The following is a 23322-nucleotide window of genomic DNA, read 5'->3' on the forward strand; positions in this document are numbered from 1 at the left end:
TGTCTACTTAATGTACACAAGTAGATCCCTCCAAGTCAGGCTTTTAGTCCAGCCTTCCAGGGATATTGCAGAATGCTTCTTTTGCTCAGAGAGAGGAAGAAATGATAAGAACCTTGAAATTGTTGACCCGGACCCAGATCCCCCCCTTCCCCCCCGGACATTCTGCCAGTGGAGTTTAGCCAGTACCATCACCCCTGAGGCCTTGCAGTCCTGGCCTCCCTTCCCAGACTCCCTTTCCCCACTTTGTGTGGTCAGCATGGTCCTCTTTCTCTGTCTCCTCAGGGTCACCTCACACACCCAGAACTGTCGGTGGCTGTGGAGATGCTCTCTTCAGTGGCCCTCATCAACCGAGCTCTGGACTCCGGGGATGTCAACATGGTCTGGAAGCAGCTGAGCAGCTCAGTGACGGGTCTGACAAATGTCGAGGATGAAAACTCCCAGAGGTCAGACCCCCACCCCACTCCACAACACACCCACCAGCCTTTCTCTCTTGAGAAGGGCCAAGTGCTGCTGCTACAGCAGCAGCTCAAGATGGCCGAAATGGGACCTGTTAGGCCCTCTGGCATCGTGACCCAGAGTCCTCTGAGTCCCAGGTGGAGGCTCTGGGGATGGACCAGAGGGCCCAACAGCACCTCCAATGGCCAGTAGGAAGGAAGTGACAAGTGGTTTCCGGGAAGTGGGGTAGAAATAGTGATTGGACAGTTCAGGCCTGCGAGAGCCCCTTTTGAGGCTCTGGCTTTTGGACCCTCAGGGTTAGGCCAGGGGAGCAGGACTTGAAGGGTTTCCTGCAGGCAAAGCCCTTTGCATTCATGTGCTCCAGATCATTGCCACTGGGAATGGTGCCTTTTGCGCAGGCCTTCCGCTTCCTTCCTCTCCTGTGGCCTTGCCTGCGTCTTCATGTTTTGTTCTCTCAGCGGCCAGCCCCTTGACGTGTGCTGTCTTGACTCTCGGCAGATACATTGAGGACTTGCTGAAGCTGAAGAGTCAGGCACGGAGTGAAGGGGCCGAGTTCGTCACCTGGAATGACATCCAGTCGTGCGTTGACCGGGTGAACGTGGCAGTGCATGAAGAGCATGAGCGTAAGTGGCTCTCGGGGTGTGGAAACTTCCCGGGGAGACGCCCTTCTTGCCCAGGCCTCCATCCAACCCCCATCAGGGCTAGTTGGTGGCTTGGGATCCGAAAGTCCTGCACTGAGATCACTGGTGAAATCAAGGCGCCATTCTGGGAATGGATGCGAAGGCATAAAAGCACAGAAGGGCATATTCAGAGGTGGAGTGTGTGTCTTTTGTGTGGCCAATGGCTAGTTCAATTGGTGGCCACGCAAGGCAGTTTTCTAGCCCAGACTGTCATAGGTTAGTCAGGTGGTTGCTTTATCTATAAAAGTATCAGATCAACAGGAAGTTGTGGGCTGAAAATAACACGGTGCAACCCCAAACAAACACTTGGGATGCTAACCAGGCAAGACAGCATGCCAGGATGTGCTGTTGAAAGTCTGGCCCATCTTGTCTTCCCTGTGCACTCGGCCTCTGTTAGGGCGAGGTCAGTGTCTCCCTTGAGAGAGGAGATGGTGCTCCCCCTCTCAGGGGCAGGAGAATGGGAGGACCTTCTTCAGCCCGGGAACGTCAGCAAGGGCGAAGTGGGTCTCATCAGAGGGAGGCAGCTCCTCCAGGGTCCAGCATCTCTTGTGTTCCACAGGTGCTTCTGTTGCTCTGAGGAACAAGATGCTAGAGGCCTTGTCAAGTTTTAGCTGCCTTGAACTCAGCCGGTCCTGTTAGGGTTTTTATGGCTGGTGTATGGTTTTTACAACGTCTTCTATAGCTCTATAAATTCATATTTAGGGCTAGTATATGACTTTTGTAATTCGTTTTATATTTTAATACTGCATGAAAGCCACCTTGGGAAAGTGGTTTCCCTAAAGGGTGGCATATAAGCCTTTAGAAGGAATAAACGGCAAAGTCAGCACTCCCTGCCTGCTCCCCTCTGTGGGCTCTTCCAGTCAACCCTGGCTGCTCCCTCAGCCCTTTCAGTAAACTGGGGAGGGCTTTCCCTTTCCTTTCCTGGCCTCGTCCTCAGGTGCCTGGCCTAACAGTTGCAGTGTGTGGGTCAGCAGAGAGCAGGAGCAGAAGGTCTACCGGGTGGTGCCTCATGTGCCCCTAGGGATCCCCCTGCCTTCATCCTTCCTTTCTGTCCTGTTTACTCCAGGGATCTTGGCAATCGGGCTCATCAATGAGGCTTTGGACGAAGGAGATGCGAGGAAGACCTTGCAGGCGCTGCAGATTCCTGCAGCAAAGCTGGAGGGGGTCACCCCCAAAGTAGCACAGCATTACCAAGATGTGCTGCTCCGCACCAAGAGGGAGAAAGCTCAGGTGTGTTGGGCATCCCTCCCTGCATCCAGGGGTGGGGAGGTTTTCACTGTCTGACTCCTCCGCTGGGAGTGTTCCACAGCCCCATACTTTAGCAGGGCCAGTCCAGATAACCTGGGCCGTCCTTTGGCGCCCAGGGAGGATGGCAGTGATGCTTCTGTTGGCTCTCAGAGGCCTTTGAGTGGCCTCCTGTCTGTGCACTGACAAGGTGTGCAACTTCTGCTGCAGCTTTGGGGTCCTCGTTGGAATGATATTGGTATGGAATGTTGATGTTTATTAATAGCATTGCTTGTCCCCAGCCCCCTTTATGTTCATGAGCTTCTGTTGGGTCTCGTTTGGCCCATCTGGAAAATTTCTGGTTCTCTGAGGGCAGGGACCCGGCCAATCTCCTTTCACCCACTTAGAGCAAGGGGCAGCCAATATGGTGCCCTCAGGATACTGTTGGACTCCAACTTCCATCAGCCCTTGCCAGCAAAGCCGATGGTCAGGGATGATGGCAGGAGCTGCCACCATCCCTTTCGAAGAGAGACTATTTCACTCTTCATCAGTGCTTTGTTTGAGGCAAGCTGGACTGGGTGCCATTTAGCTAAATGGATTTTAGTTTAAAACTGAGCCAGTCTGCAGGTGGAGACAAATGTTGCTTTGCACGCCAGTCATCTAGCATGTCTAAATTGGACTGGCTGAGAGTGGGGTAGGCTGGGAAGATTGAGAGGCAAAGCAGGCCTTTTGCCCCTCCCCTGGGTATGATATCCTCTCTTCTGTTTGGCTTCAGGTTCTTGGCTGGGGATGAACCTTGCTTTGCTTTGCTTTCAGGAAACTCGGGATGAAACGGCTGTCCTCTGGCTGGATGAAATCCAGGGGGGTGTTCTCCAGTCAAACAGGGACACAGAGGAAGCCCAGCGCTGTGAGTCTCCCTGTCATCTTTTCAGCGGTTTTTTTGGGGGGGAGGAGGCTGCCAATCTCTGTTCCCATCTAAAGATGCAACCATGCCAGTGGGGTGGGAAGCAGGTTCTGTTTGTTTGAACACTGGCATTTCTCTTGGTCACGCTTCCCAGAAACCTGCTTCCTAATACCCAACTGGCATTAGGATCATTTTAGCCCTAGGGGTCAAGGATGTCTCTGTTTCGTCTCTTGGGAGGTTGCAGGTCTTAAGTCAGTAGCCTGAGACCTCCTTGTAAAATGGCCAGTGTTCACTGTGGTGTATAATAATAATAATAATAATAATAATAATAATAATAAAAAATAAAAATAAATAATTTAATATTTATACCCCACCCATCTGGCTGGGTTTCCCCAGCCACTCTGGGCGGCTTCCACCAAAACACTAAAATACAATAACCTATTAAACATTAAAAGCTTCCCTAAACAGGGCTGCCTTCAGATGTCTTCTAACAGTTTGATAGTAGTTTTTCTCTTTGACATCTGGTGGGAGGGCGTTCCACAGGGCGGGTGCCACTACTGAGAAGGCCCTCTGCCTGGTTCCCTGTAACTTGGCTTCTCGCAGCGAGGGAACCGCCAGAAGGCCCTCCGCGCTGGACCTCAGTGTCCGGGCAGAACGATGGAGGTGGAGACATTTATTTTCGTGGCCGCTCAGACTCCCCTCCACCCTTTCCCTGCGTTTTGGCCTGTGTCTCTGCAGAGGTCGCAAGGGCTTCTCTTGCTTTTATCTCAGTTGCTGTAGGAATCCTGGCCATCAACGAGGCAGTGGACCAGGGAGATGTTGGAGTGACCCTGGGTTGCCTGCGTTCAGCTGATGTAGGGCTGTATGGCGTGACCCCAGAGTGTGCCGACACGTACCAGCAGGAGCTGGCGGAAGTCAAGAGGACGAAGCTGGCAGCAGGTGAAGGCGGGGGCTGGAGAGGAATGGGGAATGTGGTCTGCAGGGGCCTGGACTGGCGGAGGGGAGAGGCTGTGTTGGCAGCTAGGCTGTCTTTGGCCATCCAGGCCAGCTTTGCCTCCTCTCCCCGCTCTGCTCCTACCGGAGTACTTGCCTGGCAGTGTCTGCGCACATTGTGCCACAGAGCCCCACAGTTCTCGTCACGGAGGCAGAGAAGAAGGGCTTCCTTGTCCCCCGCCCCACGACATCCCATTTCTTCCAGGAGACAACGGCAGTGAGTGGGTGAAGCACTGGGTGAAGGGAGGCTACCATTATTACCATAACCTGAGGACCAAAGAAGGAAGCTGGGAAGAGCCCCAGGGAGGATTTGTGCCAAATAACACACAGCTCTCCCGGGAGGATATCCAGGTATGTTGCGCGTGTGCCGCCTCCTCTAGTCCTCAGCACCACCAAATCAGGGCCCTCTTGACCTGTTCAGTGCAAGGGAGGGGTGTCATCGCAGGGTATCAGGTTTGTTTTGCCCCCTCTCAAGTGATCCTTGATTTCTTTTGCTCAGTCACTGACATGTGCAAGGCCCTTTATGACTTCAGGGGGCAGCTTTGGGTGCTTCTGCTGCAAGATTTTTTTTCGCTATTTCTTTAAAACAGAACTATGATAGAGTGGAGAAGTGGGACCCACCTGTCATTTGGTTCTTCCCCTCCCTTCCAGCTGCTCATTATAACAGCTATTACGTAACTTTAGCAATGGGTCTTAAGTTTGCTGGTTTTCCTCCTCCCTCCCCATCCCACTTTCCTTTTGTGCCAAGTCTGTTAGATTGTAAACCTGTGGGCACAGCCTGCTTTTCTAATCTTGGTACAATGCCTGGAAAATTGTAAGGTAGTAGCTATATGAGATCGTTGCAGCAAAAAGAATAGCCTCGTAGTACCTTAAACACTAAGAAATGTATTATGGCATAAACTTCAGGTGCTTTAATAATAATAATAATAATAATAATAATAATAATAATAATAATGATGACAATAATAATGGTTTACATTCCAGATAAAAACCATAAAATACAATTATATCAGCAAAATATTAAAATGACATTAAAACCTGGTAGTACCCCTACACAGTGGCAAAAGGGCAGCAAAGGCAAAGTGTTAAAAGGTCCCTGAAGGTACAGTGAATAAACACTCCCTGAGGTGATGCCGGGAGCACCAGAGGCAGCAACTCCTTCCGTTGCAAGCAAAGGCCGTTCTCTTGGGTCACCCTGAGTCAAGGGACCTGCCTCTGGGGCAAGGATGGGTGTTGGTTGCCTTTTGGCTAGGTGCTGAGTGCGGCCTTTTTCCTCCCCCCCCCCCCACTGCCTTTCCCCGGGCCAACGGCGGTCTAGAGCTCCATCTCCGCCGTCACCGCTGCGTACAACCGAGAGCAGCTCTGGCTGGCCAACGAGAACCTGATTACCAGGCTGCAGGCCTGTTGCCGTGGCTACCTTGTCCGCCAGGAGTTCAGTGGCCGGATGCGTTTCTTGAAGAAGCAGGTTCCTGCCATCACCTGCATCCAGGTACAGGGGGAACTGGTGGTGGGAGGGCAGGGAGAACTTGGGGAGAGAAAGCAAAGAGCTGCCGGGGGTGGGCATTGAGGGTGGGGAACTCTGGTTCAGGGATGTGTAAAGTAGCTGGTCTGTGGCGGTACCCACTTGGCAAAGCTTCCTTTGGTCTGTCGGCTGGGCTTCTTCAAGGTTCCCACAGTCAACCCTTTTGTTCTCATTCTGTTGTTTGCGGTTGCTGGTTGGGGATACCATGTTCTGCAGGCTGTACCTCACGGCTGTGGAGAATTTGAGGAGCCCAGTTCTGGTGCCAGAGTGATGGGCAGCTAAGTAAAGGGCCATGCAGCCCCCCTAAGTCCCCGCTTCTTTCGCCCCCACCAAGTCCTGCAGGAGAACAGTCCAGCATTGGCTTGGAAGAGTTTCTTGGTCTTTCCTTCTGGGGTAGGGGAGTGAGGTTGTTTAAGCTTTAAGCTCCCCCAGGGTATCTGTTGCAAGGGTGGTGGATATTTTGGTTCCTTGTTTTCAAATCTGGGTGAGAGATGCTCTTTGGAGAGAGCTGGCCATGCTACTGAAAGCCCAGATCCTGTTCATTACGGTGCCACAATCCTTGGCACTGTTTCTGTTCAGAGTCCCTCGTTTTGAGGTGGTTTGGCTTTCAATAGAGGCTGCTTTTGGTCCAGCAGCTGAGCAAAGCGAAGCAGTGGCTGTCCCCAGCTGAGATCAGTTTGGGGGTGCAGACTGGAGGGAAGTGGGGGGGTGGTGTGCAGAAGCATACAGGAGATGTAGCAGTCAGGCAAAGGAGGCTTCTAACCTCGTGTTGGGTTTGGTTTCAGTCTCAGTGGCGTGGCTACAAGCAGCGAAAGGCCTATCAAGACCGCCTGAAGTACCTGGAGGCCCACAAGGATGAAGCGGTGAAGGTAATTATCTTTCTAGGTCATGCTGCCCCCGCTCTATCTTTCCAGGATGGATAAAACTGGTGGTCTCCTTCCCCTCCCACTTCCTTGCCTCAGCCCAAGCCCTCTGGGACTCCTAGTGGCTGGTCTTTACCCCTTCGTACTCTAAATAACAGTTATACATATTTATGCTTGACAACAATTTTTCACACCCTTTTAGATGTGGCGGCCATTTTATGTTAGGCCATGCCCTCACAGCAGCCATTTTGTAACCAGCACCCACAAAATTCCCGTGTGCCCACTAGCTCCAAAGAGTTGGCAACCTCTGCTTTCAAACAGACTTGATATGAGATCCTCTGGCCCATGGGTCTAATCCAGCCTTCCGGGCCTTTCCACCAAGCCCCAAGCCATGCCCCCTCCTCCTTGGCTGTGCTTGCTTCGCTTCCCCACCCTCTCACAAGAGGCCAGCAATATTCCCATGTCTCTTCCAGAAAAAGGCCGGCAGTGGTTGTCTGCCCTGATCCCCTTTTGCCTGATCTTCTACTTGCTTTGCCTCTCTCAGTTAACCTCTCACTCTCCCCCACCCCCCGCAAAAAAGAAAAGGAAAGGAAAAGAAGGTCCTCTTCCTCTTTTGGCCATCTGCTTCCCTCTTCCTCACTGCCATGGTGCCTGCAGGCAAAACAAAAACAACATCCCCTCCGTAGGGCCAAGCACTACTCAGGCCAACTCCTTCCCAAATGTGTCCACAGTAACCTCCTAGCAAATGACTTGGCCGCCTGCTTTGAAGCCTCCTTTCCCACCTCACGCCCATGCAAGGCATCTCCTGGCACATGGTGTGCTTCAGCCAAGATTGGAAAGCTCAGCCATGGATTGTCACATCACCTGGCATTGTAAGGATAGCAAAGGAGGGGGCTTCATCTGACCCATGTGCAGCCAGGATGAGGATACAAAGCCAGGGGCTCCACCTACCCTTCTCTACCAGGAAGCAGGAGGTCCCAGAGCCCCATTCTCCATCCTCTCCCCCCTACTGAGCTTAGTGCAGCACCCATTTTCAATTTTTTCCCATCTTCCACAGATTCAAGCCATGACCAGGATGTACCAGGCCCGGAAACGGTACCGAGGTCGGCTGCAGTACTTCCGGGATCATGTAAGTGCATTGCAGGTGGGGCACCTGGGATTGCTGCATTCCCTCCCATCAGTCCTGGTGACCAGCAGGGCCAATGGATGATAGTGGTGTCAGTCATGATGATGATCGTGGAGGTTGTCCAGTGACATCCAGGGGTGGAGGGGTGTGGATGGAAGCACAGGATGGCAAAGGGTTTGCTTTTCTCTCTTGGCTAGATCAATGACATTGTGAAGATCCAGGCTTTCATCCGTGCCAATAAAGCTCGCGATGACTACAAGACGCTGAGTGAGTATTGCCAGGAAGGGAGGCCCACACAGCTAGTCATGTCCTGAAACTGTCCAAGAAGGGACTGTTGTGGCAAGCAGGAAGGCTGCCATTTTTCATTGGTTTCCTACAATCCAGTTGTCCCACAGGGGACATAAGGGGACAAAGCCACTCAGTGGAAGCTGATGGACCACCTTTTTCTCTGTAACTGGCATTGGGAGGTAACCATGGCAATATTCGGCCTGGCTATTTTGGTCATGGAAGTGGGTTTGGCATGTGACCTCGCCAAAGCTTATTAAGAAGTGGATTTCTTCACTTGCCTGTCCTGCTTCTGCTGAGAGCCTGCCTTGGCTCCTTGGACCTCCCCACTCCCTCCCTCCCCTTCAAAACGGGGCAAAATGGAGGGGTTTGGGTTCTTTCCTTTCAGTCTGTCTGCTTCTTATGTACACAAGAAAGAGCGATTCTCTCGTGAAAATAAATGAAAGGCCTGCTCCTTTTGTGCCATCAGCATTTGTCACCATTCCTTGGCTGGCGTCTTTCCCTCCACAGTCAATGCTGAAGACCCCCCAATGGCGGTTGTCCGGAAGTTTGTGCACTTGCTGGATCAGAGCGATCAAGATTTCCAAGAGGAACTGGACGTGATGAAGCTGCGTGAGGAGGTCGTGACCTTGATCCGCTCCAATCAGCAGCTGGAGAATGACCTCAACCTCATGGACATAAAAATTGGCTTGCTGGTGAAGAACAAAATCACACTGCAGGTATATTCTCCACTGTCTGGGAGGGGAGCAATCCCCCTTGCCAAGTTCTCCTCAAGCAACAAGGACACAGTTGTGTATGGCAGGTTCTGAAGGTGTTTGTTAGAGCTCATAAAGCAACAGTCTCCCTCTCGTCAATAATTTCCCTGCCAGACCAAATTAGTTATCCATCAGTTGTCCTATGGCTGATGAGAAAGATGGCCACATCCACATAACGTGACAGTCGGGGGTATCCTGTGTCTCTGAATATGGTAGGTTGTTTATCTGTGAAGATAAGAGGCCCCAAACAATTCAAGGGATATCCAAATCCCCCAATTCGGCTATTGCCTTATGTAGCTTTGGTAAGCATCTTTGTTCTTTTTCTGTCCCAATATTTCCATTTCAATGATTGATAGATCTACTGATACTGCTCAGCAGGTAAGGAAAACTTGGATTTGAGGGCCAGAAGGGTGCTAGCTAGTATTTCCAAGTCTACTCTTAGATCAAATGTTCATTCCCGTGGCCAACCCCGACCTCCCACCTGGAGAGTCAGCGGCAGGAGACGAGGCCAGGGTCCCAGGGAAACGATGGGTTGCTAAGCACAGGCTCTGAGTTCCCCTCTGCTCTTCCCTCCTTGCTGCAGGATGTCGTGTCTCACAGCAAGAAGCTTACCAAGAAGAATAAGGAGCAGCTCTCGGACATGATGATGTTGAACAAGCAAAGGGGAGGCTTGAAGGCTCTGAGCAAAGAGAAGAGGGAGAAGCTGGAAGCCTATCAGCACCTCTTCTACTTGCTGCAGGTGAGGAGAGAGGAAGAGCTGTAGCGGGAGGTGACCCTTTGTCTTCTCTCCTCTTCTCTCCGTGAACTGCTCTCCATGATCCCCTCCTTGTTTCGCCGCAGACTAACCCCACCTACCTGGCTAAGCTGATTTTCCAAATGCCCCAGAACAAATCCACAAAATTCATGGACTCTGTCATCTTCACGCTGTACAACTACGCCTCCAATCAGCGGGAGGAGTACCTGTTGCTGCGCCTCTTCAAGACTGCACTGCAGGAGGAGATCAAGTACGTTGGTTGGGAGTCTTTAATTCTCAGGGGCTGCATGGGGCGTAAAGACAGCTCTTAGGCTACAGCTGTTCACCGCACTTTGGGCTCTCATTTTTTTAGTAGAAGTTCAGCCCTTGGTTACCATGGGGAGTCGTGGAGCCCAGACGCCTGTCACAGAGGGCAGCTTTCTTTGGGCTTCTGGTTCCTGCTTGTCACTTTTGGCTCCCAAGTTGGAAGGCCAGGCATGAGTTTGCCATGTGGTCAGCAGTAAATGCTCACATGTGGTTGTAAGGGGAGGAGCAATAAAGCTATTTAAACTATTAAACTGAAATACTCAAAAAGAAAAACATTACTTTTCCCCTGACTTTGCATTCTCAGTTATATTGGTGTGGGGGGCCCCTTTCACATTGGAATAAGTGCACCACCCTGAGGTTTTGTGATGAAGGGTGGTATGTAAATTGGATATAGATAGACAGACAGAGGTACTTGTGCTTCCCTCTTGGTGGGAGGCTGGCCGGCCATTGACTAATAGGAGAGGCGGGGAGGAAACTCCTCCTGGTTGAAGGTTCTGAAACCACCTGCAAACAAAAGCTGGATCTGAAAACCTGAGGATGACAACAACAACAACAACAACAACAACAATAACAGGAATGTATGAAAGAGAAGCATGAAAATTGGAAGGCCACCCTCTGGGCTTGGGTACCAGCATCTTCTGCTGGGAAAGTTAGCTGGTTTTCATCCACATGTGTTTCCAGCAAGCCTTTCTCGCCTTCTTCCAGATCAAAGGTGGATCAGCTGCAAGAGATTGTGACGGGAAACCCCACAGTGATCAAGATGGTGGTGAGCTTCAACCGTGGTGCTCGTGGACAGAACACCTTGAGGCAGATCCTGGCCCCGGTTGTGAAGGAGATCATGGAGGACAAATCTCTCAATATTAAAACTGATCCAGTGGACATCTACAAGTCCTGGGTCAACCAGATGGAGTCACAGACCGGAGAGGCCAGGTATGAGGGGCTGTTCATGCTCATAGGAGGTGCCAAAAGGGGTCTGGATGTTTTTCAGGGGAGAGAGAGAGAAGCCCGGGTTGGGTGGGTCATGCCCTGAATCAGCACACATCCTCATTTGGATTTTCACGTTTTGTGGCGGCTTGTATCTGAAAAGTTCCTTTCCCCCCTCAAAAGTTTTAAAAATAGATTCCATTCACTGATACGTAAGATTAAATATTTTGACTTGAAGGCCTCACAGTCATGGCCTTAGGAAAGGTCATGTAGTCATTCCAGGGCACAAAGGTGAGCTGAACCTGGCAAAAGGTTTAGAGCCATTTAAAAAACACCATGTTCTCAATAAAGAGCGATATAGAAAGCTGCTTCCTTCATTCCTCCCTTCTGCTTTGGGGGCATTTATCAAGGGTCAGATGGTCATAGGAGAGGAATGTCGGCAAAGACCTCAAAACCCAAAGCTCTTGCTGGACCCCTTATGTTCCCCACCCCCTTGCCCTCTGGGCTACCTGCCACCCACCATCCTTTGGGAAGGATGATTGGGACAGAAGACTCCCTTAGAGCCCATACCTGAGGGCCTTTCTCTCTCCCCACCCCCCACCTCAAATAGGGCTGATCTGTCACCAGGTGCCCCCTGGGCAGGATCCAGATGGCTGTTTATGCACATGTGCTGTTTGTTGTGTCTGTCCAGCATAAGCTGGAGGGCTAAGAGGGGGATGCAAGCGGCAGCACCCTCCAGCCAACACTTCCCACCACTCACCTGCCTATGGCTTTCCCTTGACAGTAAGCTGCCCTACGACGTCACTCCGGAGCAAGCCCTGGCCCACGAGGAGGTCAAGACGCGCCTGGATGCCTCCATCAAGAACATGCGGGCCATCACCGACAAGTTTCTGCTGGCCATCATCGGCTCCCTGGAGAAAATCCCGTGAGTGTCCTAAGCTGCCCCTCGGGCGGATGCAGGCGGAGGAGGGTCCTTCTAAGCTTCTCTCCGCCTCTTTCCTCATTCCCGGCCTTGTTCTCCCTCTACAGCTATGGCATGCGCTTCATTGCCAAGGTCTTGAAAGATTCACTACACGAAAAATTTCCTGACGCCAGTGAGGATGATCTGCTGAAGGTGAGGAAGCAGGGTTTCTCAAACACACACACACACACACACACACACACACACACACACACTCCACTTGCTTCGTGCTCTCTTGGTCAGACCACCTGTCAATCACATTTGCAGCTCCAGTGACCTAGGTGAGCATGGAGGTGGGGGCTGCTTTGAGAGCAGAGGGGGTGGACTCGCTGCTTCTACTGCATCTCTCTCTCTCTCTATCTATCTATCTATCTCTGCTGGGCTTCTTCCTTCTCTCTAAAGAGCTGCAGCCAGTGGTCTCACTTGGTCTCAGCAGCAGCCTGTGCCACTTTCCTTTTTTTAAAAAAAGAGAGCTTTTCAGGTAGACAAACTTTTTTTCAAAAAATGTTTTTCAAAAGAGCAAGGATGTCTCTCTGGTGAATGGTCAGTGGCACTCTCTTCTCATACAAGTTTAAAGCCTGAGAGAACTCACGAGGATGGCCTTTCCGTCCAGTGGGTCTGCCCTGTTTTGGGGACTGTTGTGACCTGTGCCTGGCAGTTTCTCTCAAAGATAAAGAGCCATCTTGTGCCTTCTTCTAAAAAAGAGACCTGAATGCTGTTGTTTTCTTCTTCTCTTCTAGTTCTGTGCTTTCCCACACTGAAGCATCGAATCTAGGCTTTCTCTGCAGGTGAATTCCTTTTTTAAAGCATGCCTTTAGGTGGGAAGCAGGCGGAGGAGCTTGCAGCGGCCACAGGGTAGCAGCAAAAAGTCAGGATGGAAGTGCACAATTCAGGGTGGGGGGAGCTGCTAGAGCAGCCAATGAGCTGAAACCATTCAACTTTTTCATTAAAGTGGCCTGTGAACTCCTGGCTTCTCCGTATCTCTGGGGAAAGAGCTGGGAGCCCTTAGCCCATGGATCACTGCCCATTCCCCATAGTCCAGCAGCGAAAACTTCCTAGCCTGTGGCTTTCTTTGACTACTGCCTTTTGAGGCTGTTGGGGAGGCAAGATTATAGCTCCAAGGCACTTCCGTGGGAGCCAACCCTCCCTCCCTTTCTTTCCTGGCGTGTCTCCAACCAGACAAATGGCACCTGCTTAATGTAGCCACCCAGCGGAGCTGAGAAATGATCTGCCCCGGGGCGTCTGTGCTGGATGTTCCGTTTGCCAAGTCCTTGCCTTGTTTCTGGCTCTTCCTGGCTTTTTCCGCGTCTCAGCTGCATTTCCCAATGTGGCTAATTCTCTTCCAAAGTGAGGAAAACAGCAGCTGCCTGCCTGCCTGCTCCCAAATGCCTGTGGCTTCCTTTCCTTTCTAAAGCCCTATTGCCTCCCCTCTGCCTCTTTGTGCAACTGAGCAGGTTGGCGGTGGGGGACAGAATTGGTGAAAGTGGCTTCCTCCAGACAAGGTGAGGTCACAAAGGACTCTTTCCCTAGATTGTAGGCAACCTTCTGTACTATCGCTACATGAACCCGGCCATTGTGGCTCCAGATGCCTTTGACATCATTGATCTGTCAGCTGGAGGACAGTTGACGACAGACCAACGGCGAAACCTCGGCTCCATTGCAAAAATGTTGCAGCATGCAGCATCCAATAAGATGTTCCTGGGGGACAATGCGCACCTAGGCATCATCAACGAGTACCTTTCTCAGTCCTACCAGAAATTCAGGTAAAGTAGAGTGACAATGACTTTCAGCAAGGAATGATGGGGCCAATGACAGTGAATTATTCAGAACAGATAGGAAGGAGGAGATCTGTTTCTCTGGTGGGGGGGACACATTTCCTTGTAAAGTCCCACAAGAAGTTGCCTGCTTCTGACATGGCACAGACATGGCTGACTGGCGTAAATTCACAGTCCAACCTTGCTTGGGAATTTCTCCTGAAATACACCATTGTATTTAGGTAGCCACAACAACAGATTCCCCAAAAGTTCTGTCACCTGGGGAAGTAAGGTTCCTTTCTGAGAATTGGGCACGCAGAAATATTTTTAGCAGGGGAGACTCATTTGAGAACAAGTTTAGTTTTATCTTTTCTTTCACCAAATAGGGTGGGTGAGTGTGCTTCGTGGTCAAACTTAAAAGCCAAGGTTGTTGTGACTCCAGTTCCCATCATCCAGTGTGTTGCATTCCAGTTTTAAAGGATGCTGCTTGGGACTGTTCACCATAGTGATTTATGGGAAGTGTTATAATCGCCCCAGCTGAGAATTTCCTGGTGGACAAATATGGTGCTTGTGAAGACCTATTTGGCCAAAATGGGGCAGAAAAGCATCACCAGCTGGGTTGGGGGTGGCAGGGGTGGGACATTCCAGATTAGGTTAACTCTCTTTTGCCTTTCTGAAGGCGGTTTTTCCAGGCTGCTTGTGAAGTCCCAGAGCTGCAAGAGAAGTTCAATGTTGATGAATATTCAGACTTGGTGACCCTCACAAAGCCAGTGATCTATATTTCCATTGGAGAAATAATAAACACACACACTGTAAGTCTCCTTTGTGTATTGGACTGTTGTGGTGTAGACTTACTCTCTTGGTATAAATAAAAAAGTTTTCCTAAAGAATACCAGAAACTACACAAAAACATCACAAACATCACAAGCACAAATTATTATTATTCATCCTGTACTGTAGTGGTTCTCAACCTTCCTAATGCCACAACCTTTTAATACAGTTCCTCATGTTGTGGTGACCCCCAACCATAAAATTATTTTCGTTGCTACTTCATAACTGTAATTTTGCTGCTGTTATGAATCGTAATGTAAATATCTGATATGCAGGATGTATTTTCCTTGTTACAAACTGAACATAATTAAAGCATAGTGATTAATCACAAAACAATATGTAATTATATTGTGAAATATTTATTTCTAATTACAAATAAATGAAATTTTGTCTTGAAGCATGGTGTAGCATGGGTAGCCTGGTCTTAGGCAACCCCTGTGAAAGGGTTGTTCGACCCCCAAAGGGGTCGCGACCCACAGATTGAGAACCGCTGCTGTATTGTGTTTTTACTATTTCTTGTTGGGAACTGCCCAGAGTGTCTGGGGCAACCCAGTCAAATGGGTGGCATATAAATAAGAAATTGTTATATTATTATTATTATTATCAGCTCACTTGCCTAATCTTTGTTACTCACAAACTAGCTGCTTTTGGACCATCAAGATGCCATCGCTCCTGAGCACAATGACCCTATTCATGAGCTTCTGGATGACCTGGGGGAGGTGTCCACCATTGAATCTCTGATAGGTGAGCTTTTTTCTGATTTAGTAATGAGAAACTTAGTTCAAGTGTATCTATTGAGTGCTAAAACACTAGCCACAAACAATCCAGAAGCAGGGCTAATATGTCTCTCCACCAGCCTTACTCCTGCCTGCATATTGAGGCCTCTGTAGCCAAAGCTATGCAGACACATGTCAACATTGCTGTTCCTAAGGTGATTAAATAGTGTCCTCCAGGTAAGAGACACAGCTGGCACCCAGGAACACACACATTTAAAATCACTTACTTAAAAAATGAGTTTTCATAGGGGAAGAGACTAAATGAGCGAAGCAAACAACCACACTCTCTTCCTGTGCTCTGCTTTTCTCCAAGGAGAGGGATCTGGCAGCGTGAATGATCCAGCCAGTAAAGAGATGTTGGCCAAGACAGAAGTTTCACTCACACTGACTAACAAATTTGATGTTCCTGGGGACGAGAACGCAGAGATGGATGCCAAGACAATTCTGCTGAAGTAAGTAGGGGCCGTGACAGCTCCTGAACCTGTCTCACTTTCACATCCAAGGCACCTGGGGTTGTCCCATTTCACTGAAGCATTTGCCCAGGCTTTAAGAAAAGGTGGCTGGAGGGAGCCCAAAGCTTATCAGTGAGCTTCATGGCTTAGTGGAGATTCTGAAGCTGCATCTCTCCACTCTGAATCCTCTACACAGTTTTCTAGGTAAAACACAAAAGATGGAAACACCCAGAAATAACAGAAGTATTCAGGGAAGTGAAATGACTAAAAATGTGTCTTGCTCTCAACATGTTGGGTTCCACTATTTGATGATCATGTATCTAAGAGGAGGAAGAGGGAGGGAGGGTCCTCAAAAGGATGGCAAAGTTGTTGTCCCAAGGTTCTGATCATCCACCACATGTAATTAGCAGCCATTTGAGGTGTACAGAAGTCTGCATCTCTTTGTACATGTTTGCTACATGTTGATACGTAGCAACTGCTGCGATATTCAGCAGCACACTGGGCTTTTATTAAGGAGTAGTTTAAATTCCTGTGTCCATACAACCTGTGTCCAGAAACTAGGGGTGTAGTGAGAGATAGTGTTGCCATCATGCTCAGTGTGTGAACTCCAAGGAGGAAATTGATTGACAGCTTTCTGAATAAGGAATGCAAACTTTTGATGCAATCCAGAATAATTCATACACATACTTACTAAATATCAGGACTGCTGGGGTACATTCCTCATTCCTGATGTGTCAGTTCAGACTTCTTGTTTTCTTAGCCCAGTTTTCCTAGGAAAGATCCCTTTCTCAAGGGACTCTTTATCCAGGCAGACTGCTGGAGAGCTTAGAATCTTCTGAACAGACTTCTGAGGCCCGCGGCAGGACTTGCAGCTAGCTGGCAGGGCTAACCCACTTGTGATTCACCTTAATGCTGAGCAACCCTAGATTAGGCAACTCGCTTCCCTTAGCCCAGTCATAAGGAACCAGTGGGACTGTACTGGAGAAGGCACTCCTTCAAGTCACCTGGTCCCAAGCTGTTTCAGAGGTTTTGGACATCATAACCAGAACCTTAAACCCAGCCCAGGGGCTAATGGGCAGCCAGTGCAACTCCTTCAGGAGACATGAAATAAGCATTCCATGTGCCCCCCAGTTAGTGGTGTGGGCCTCCTTTTGCAGTAGCTACAGCCCCTGCACAAGCCTTGCGTAGAGTGCATTACAGTAATCCAGCCTTCAGGCTCACAGTTCATAAATCACAGTGGCAAGGCTATGTGTAAGAACATCTCCATCTTTCTGTGCCGCTGAGATGTGAGTTGTCAAGGGTGGGTGTTTCTGTGATTTCCTTCCTCTTTTGAGTATCTCCCTGATGGTGCATATTTGGCAGAAGAGACAACAGGCACTTGCTCAGTGATGGCACGTTGATTCTTCCTTTCCTTTTGCTTTTCAGCACAAAGCGCTTAATTGTGGATGTGATCCGCTTCCAGCCAGGAGAGACACTGACTGAGATCCTGGAAACTCCAGCCAGTGCTGAACAGGTAATGGGGAGGAGGTTTAGTCATGTTGGAGCAGATGCCAAAGTCTTCCTGTCTCCAAGGGGCAAGAGTGTGTTGCAGGCCTGGGGGAACGGCAGTCTGTGACTGACTGTCCAAAGAAGAGAAGGGCTCTGGTCTCCGGTTGTGTATGTTGGGGTGGCGGGGCAGGAATGTGTGTACCAGGACAGACCAGTTGCAACAGCCTTTCTGACACCCCAATCCCCACCCAGGAAGCCGAACACCAGAGAGCCATGCAGAGGCGAGCCATTCGGGATGCCAAAACTCCTGACAAGATGAAGAAATCCAAAGCGGTCAAGGAGGACAGCAACCTGAGCCTTCAAGAAAAGAAGGAAAAGATAAAATCGGCCCTGAAGAAGCTGACTGAACTGGGGACAGTGAACCCCAAGAACAGATACCAGGATCTGATCAACGATGTGGCCAAGGTAGGCGGCATCCAGGGAAACTGAGCTAACAGCCAGCGGGCTTGTGCTGGCAGGTGCATATGCTGTGTGACGGATAAAGGCGACTGGGGATGAGGGTGGCTACTCAATGCACATGTGCACACACACTTGGAATGTCTTGGGTGGGGATGAGTTAGAAGGTAAGCCTGTTTCCCCTTCCCCTTCTGCTCCCCCCCAAACTCTAGGACATTCGAAATCAGCGGCGCTATCGCCAAAGGAGAAAAGCAGAGCTGGTGAAGTTGCAGCAGACCCACAACGCCCTCACCTCCAAGGCGACTTTTTACGAGGAGCAGGTGGATTACTACAAGAGCTATATCAAAACGTGCCTGGATAACTTGGCCAGCAAGGGCAAGTGAGTGGCAGCCCCCGGAGGCGTGGGGTTGTGTGGGTGTACCCTGGGTCCTTGGGAAACCTCCTGACATGAAAACAAAAAATGGAGAGGGGGGGGAGGGCGGATTGCCAGGTGATGAGAAGAAAAATGGTGACTTGACAAAGAGCGTAAGAGCAAGGACGGTTGGCTCTCAAAGAGCTGCCTGCAGAAAGAGCCGGAGTCAGGGGGAGTTATTTCCACCCCCAGGTGTATTGGTGGCCTTTGGGGAGGGAGAGGCAAAAACCCAGTGCCTTGGGTCAAGCCTTTGTCAGCCTCCATGCTTGTCAAGTCAGACCTCAAATCCTACAAATGGGAGAATGCCTCTCAGTGAGGTGCCCGTCCTTCTTTTCCTCAGGGTTTCCAAAAAACCACGGGAGATGAAGGGAAAGAAGAGCAAAAAGATCTCCCTGAAATACACGGCAGCCCGGCTCCATGAAAAGGGAGTCCTGTTGGAAATTGAAGATCTGCAAGCCAGCCAGTGAGTATGTCATTTATCACAGCAGCATGCACAGAGGCAAGTCTCACCCAGTCAGCAGCATTCTGGGATAAAACTGGGAATGAACATTTTCATGGATTAGGGTGTTTGTGTGTAAATATTTGCTAGGAGTGTGCATCAGATTAAGACTAATTCTGAGGCCAAGTAGGGCTCCTAAGAAGGACTTTCGGCATGTCAGAGGCAAAGTGGGAGCTGTAGAAAACCTCTGAAGCACTTCATGGTGCTTCTGTGGACTAGACCAGTGTTTCCCAACCACTGTTCCGCGGCACACTAGTGTGCCGCGAGATGTTGCCTGGTGTGCCGCGAGATGTTGCCTGGAGGGAGGCGGGCGAGTCGGGCGGCGAGAGGCGGGGCGGCGGCGGCGAGGAAAGGCCGCCCAGCGCGGGGCTCTTGCCGTCTGCCTGCCTGGCTGCCTGCGAGCTCGGTGGGCAGCGCCTCCGTCCGCAGCGCCCGCCTCGCGGCTCTCATTCCCTGCCCCTGCCAAAGCTCACCCAGCCAAGCCGCGCTCTCCTTCCTGCCTCGCTTTGCTGCCTCCTCCCCCCCACCCCCAAAGCTTGGAGGTTCCCCGGCAAGGGGGAGGGAAAAAATTTGAAACTTACACTTTCGTGCGTCCCTCCCGGCGTGACGCTGCGCGCTGACGTCACGGGGCTGTAATGGTGGTGTGCCTCGAGATTTTTTTCATCAAACAAGTGTGCCTTTGCCCAAAAAAGGTTGGGAAACACTGGACTAGACATCAAAAACTGTGCTTGCTTGCAAGTCTTATAAAACTGAAAGTAATCTCTAAGCTCCCCAGACATGGCAATGCCATAATGGAATGATGGGGTAAGGGAGAGGAAGGAAACTGTCCGTTGTGACTGACAGGTCAAGTAAGGGACTCATTTTACCTAGAAATACAATTGCTTTCAGTTCTTCCAGTCTGAAATCCACACTGAAGCTATCTAGTGCAGTGTTTCCCAACCGGTGTTCTGCGGCACACTAGTGTGCCGCGAGACGATGCCTGGTGTGCCGTGGGAGGGAGGCGGGTGAGTCGGGCGGCGAGAGGCGGGGCGGCGGCAGCGAGGAGAGGCCGCCCAGCGCGGGGCTCTCGCCGTCTGCCTGCCTGGCTGCCTGCGTGGCGCTGACGTCACGGGGCTGTAACGTGCCCCACATAGGCACACGCGGGGCGGCGAGCGAGCTCCCTCCCACATCCCATCGCCGGCTCTGCACCAGGCGGTAGAGCTCGGCGAAGTCGCCGCGCTGGAAGGCCAGCAGCGCGCGCGCCTTGGCCAGGCTCTCGCCCGCCTGCAGCAGCCCCTCGCACACGCACGAGACCTGCTCCGCCGAGAAGCGCGGCGAGCGCGGAGGATCGGGCGCGGCGGAGGCCAGCCCCGCGCTTGGAGAGGACGCAGCAGCCGTCGCCAAACCCGATCCTCCTCCTGCTCCGCCGCCGTCCTCTGGCTCTCGGCCGGGAGGAGCCTGCGGCGACGGGGCGGGCGTCGAAGTTGGCAGAAGTTGGCGCGCCTCCTCGGCAGCGCCTTCGTCCTCCTCCTCCTGCCTCTGCTCTCCTCCGGCGGCGGGGGCGCGCCGCCCTCCCCGGCCGGGGGGCTCGGCGGGGCCCGCGGGGAAGGAGGCCATGTTTGCGGCGCGCGGGATCGCGGCCCCCCTCCGGCCCGCTCCCATCCCCCTGCGCGCTGCCCTAGCCGTGCGGGTCTCCTCCCCCTGCGCTGCCGTCCCCTTTCCACATCCTAGGAGCCGCGGTCCGCCTTCCGCCCCCGGGCCGCGGCATGGCTCCCAGCCTGGGCTGGCCTCCGCCTCCTGGGACGCGCGCCCACCCCCGCGGCCCCCCAAACTTCGGAGCAACTCTCCAGACGCTTCTCCCCCGCCTCGGTCTCCCTCCTTTACACTTCTCTTCCCCCCTTCCTTCCCTCTTTCTTTCTCTTTCTCTCCCACCCGCCTTTCCTTCTATTAACTTTCCTTTCCCCTTCCCATGTAGAACAGTCCCTGCAAATAAAAACCTAGCATATTTGGAAGAGGCATGCTAGCCTAACCATTACCTTCTATGCTGTTACTATTTTTTTATTTTTTTTTACATAAGTAAAAAGTGACCTTTCCCCATCTGGCATGGTGGTGTGCCTCGAGATTTTTTTCATGAAACAAGTGTGCCTTTGCCCAAAAAAGGTTGGGAAACACTGCTCTAGTGCAAGTACTTAATTCCTATCCAATAACCCTTTATTCTTCACTTCAACTCCCAATGGCACATTAAAACAATAAGCATATTTTTTTGTCCCCAAACTATAGATTCAAAAATGTGATATTTGAAATTAGCCCAACGGAAGAAGTCGGAGACTTTGAGGTAAAAGCAAAGTTCATGGGTGTACAGATGGAGACGTTCATTCTACATTATCAGGTATGGATCTTGATGTTGTCTGTACAGTCCACCCTTATACTGAGTTTGCATCAGGGGATTTCGTTCAGGGTCTCCAAACTGTTACGGGGAAGGAGAGGATGATATTAGATATTTAACAATAAATCATGATGACCTATTCTCCTAGACTGCATTCCAGGTTTATCTAAATTAGATTGAGGAGCACACTTCTTCAAAGGAAGCAGAAAGTGAAAGCTGGGGAACTAATTGAACAAAATGTTGGCCCATCTTCTCCAGAATGAGTCAGGCAGGGAATGGCTGTGCTTGTGTGTCTAGACTCTGAGGGGAGGGATCCAGTGGGCCCTAGGTGATGCTTGAGTTGGATTGTATAATAATATCCAGCTGCAGACCTTAATGAAAAGTGTATTTATCAAAGACAGATGTATTTAAATGTGCTAGCAGTTTTATATAGATGGATTTTAAAAATGACTCTCCACTCCCCCCCCCCCGGGATGGTGGTGGTGGGGAGGTTTATTGCCTGTTTGCACCAGATGATGCAGCAAAATGCCTTTTCACCCACACCCACCCCTGATGCAGGTGGACATTGCAAAACGGTTTGGGAATAGGCTTCTCCTTGATCAGGAGATGGCGTCTTCCAGACTTGTTCCTGGAGGGCACAGAGGCCTCCTTCCCACTCTCCAGGCCTGCCATGCCCAGTGCCTGAGCTATAGCATTTTTTTTTTTTAAATAGTTCATTCCTCCTCTTTTTCCCTCTTGGCCTAATTAGTGAGCAAGGAGATTTCCAGCAGTGATTCTAAGGAATAGTCCTATTATCAATTATTGATCCTAGATTGGAGTAAGAGTTTAGTTATTATTTTCATCTTTTTTGCCCAATTTGGTTCTTAGAGCTCTTTTAATGTGCTGAAATAATCTTAGGGGAGCATATGGGGGGCGGGGAGCAAAGTGGACGGTGCAAATGCATATAACTTGCATAGGAAAAATAACTCCTAAAGCTTAATCTATTCACTGCCAACTTATTCTCTATTTAGCCTGCTATCAGAAAGTATGCAAGCATCAAGCAGCTGGGGTATAATTGCTGGGGCATAACATGGCTTGCTGTTCTCTTTCCATCTGCTGCCAAATGCAACATTCACCAGTCCTTCCTGTGTGCTCCATCCTCATTTCTTGGAAATGAGTTGAAGAGTCAGTGCGGAGGCATTTCCAGAATAATTTATTTCAGCAAAATGGCATGTGTACATTCTTACATGGGAAAACCATTTTTTTTTCTTATTTGGCAGCATTAAAGAAAAATGTGCACTTAAATTACTGAAAACAAAATTAGAATGTCCAACAGGGATGGCATCCATGCTTTTACCAGTGAGGAAATCAGTTTTGGAGAAGTATCAATGCATGGAATAGGGTTCCTTCCCACCCTGTGCAAAACAGAGAACCCTTCACTATAGCAGCTTGATAGCTTCCCCTTCCGCTGTGCATCACAAAAAAATGATGGCATGTGTTACTTGAGAAATGACTGCTGGGTATGATTTGCCCATCTCAGAGGTCCAAACTGGGCAAGATGTAGGAACGCTATAGGCCAAGCCTCTGTACGCTGACCAGCTGTGTCCTAGGAGCCGCAGCTGAGAATTTATTCTCTCTCTCTCTCTCCCCACCCCTCCTCTGGCTCCCACAGGATCTGTTGCAGCTCCAGTATGAAGGTGTGGCTGTCATGAAGTTGTTTGACCGAGCAAAAGTGAATGTCAATCTCCTCATTTTTCTCCTAAACAAGAAGTTCTATGGGAAGTAACTCTTGTCACTTGGAAGTCTGTGGAAAAGGAGCTATGAGTTTCTTTCTGTGAGCTGCTTCACCCACCAGTGGCTCCCAAAACGAGCAGCTCTCTTCCCACATTGCCAACCTCGGCTGGTTCCAGATCTTTGCACCCATCCTGATGTATGGCTGCACCGCCTCCTGCATATTGTTTCCCATGTACTCAACACCCAGAATTAAACCATTATTAGCCTGAGTGGTTTGTTTGTTGTCTTTGGGGGTGTTTAGTTCAAGTCTTGGACTTTCCCTTCTCTTCTACCCCCCCAATCTATTGTAGTGTAGTTTGATATTCCTGTAGCATTATGGTGGCTACTAAGGTGACCAAACCACCAAGACAGCACCTGGAGGCACTTCTGCTTTGGCCATGGGCCATCTCATGTGATCAAGTAGGTGGTTCTTGGTAGGAAGGCAAGATGGGCAATTTTGAGCCTCGTCAAGGTGGATAAACAGATCTGGCCTTTGGAGCAGCAGTCTCCGTGCCCAGTGTCCTGCTGAAATGAATGAAAGCGGCGGCAGAAATCAAGTATGTTGTTTCTTGCTTTAGCAGCCTAGTAGAAACAATCAAAAATATATCATAAAGCAGTGGAGGGGCCTGCTGAATTAATAGGAGTAAAATTAAGCATAGGGGGCTAGTTCTGCTTGAAGTTTTCTTCATAGTGCATGCCTGCAACACTGACTGGTCATTTGTAATGTTCCTTTGGGATAAATCCTGTATTGGGTCCCTCCGCCTATACTGTGGTCTCTATGCAC

At 50.4% G+C, this 23322-nt stretch overlaps 1 protein-coding gene across 1 annotated transcript in view; it reads left to right on the plus strand.

Moving 5' to 3' along the window:
* IQGAP1 (IQ motif containing GTPase activating protein 1) overlaps positions 1–22768 on the plus strand; it is a 47206-nt gene extending 24438 nt beyond the window's left edge. The window contains exons 13-38 of the mRNA XM_081170824.1: positions 283–443; positions 955–1079; positions 2203–2366; positions 3177–3267; positions 4036–4203; positions 4463–4608; positions 5576–5746; positions 6565–6648; positions 7700–7771; positions 7966–8035; positions 8564–8772; positions 9392–9547; positions 9649–9812; positions 10574–10798; positions 11577–11717; positions 11822–11906; positions 13284–13516; positions 14187–14319; positions 14980–15082; positions 15428–15566; positions 16992–17079; positions 17307–17519; positions 17723–17889; positions 18263–18385; positions 20681–20789; positions 22438–22768. Coding sequence (XP_081026950.1) covers positions 283–443; positions 955–1079; positions 2203–2366; positions 3177–3267; positions 4036–4203; positions 4463–4608; positions 5576–5746; positions 6565–6648; positions 7700–7771; positions 7966–8035; positions 8564–8772; positions 9392–9547; positions 9649–9812; positions 10574–10798; positions 11577–11717; positions 11822–11906; positions 13284–13516; positions 14187–14319; positions 14980–15082; positions 15428–15566; positions 16992–17079; positions 17307–17519; positions 17723–17889; positions 18263–18385; positions 20681–20789; positions 22438–22551 — 3654 coding nt within the window. The 3' untranslated portion in view covers positions 22552–22768. The remainder of the gene's footprint in view (positions 1–282; positions 444–954; positions 1080–2202; positions 2367–3176; positions 3268–4035; positions 4204–4462; positions 4609–5575; positions 5747–6564; positions 6649–7699; positions 7772–7965; positions 8036–8563; positions 8773–9391; positions 9548–9648; positions 9813–10573; positions 10799–11576; positions 11718–11821; positions 11907–13283; positions 13517–14186; positions 14320–14979; positions 15083–15427; positions 15567–16991; positions 17080–17306; positions 17520–17722; positions 17890–18262; positions 18386–20680; positions 20790–22437) is intronic.
* The last annotated feature ends 554 nt before the right edge of the window (positions 22769–23322 follow it).

The sequence above is a fragment of the Podarcis bocagei genome, assembly GCF_964188305.1.
Source record: "Podarcis bocagei genome assembly, chromosome: 14".
Taxonomy (NCBI): Eukaryota; Metazoa; Chordata; class Lepidosauria; order Squamata; family Lacertidae; genus Podarcis; species Podarcis bocagei.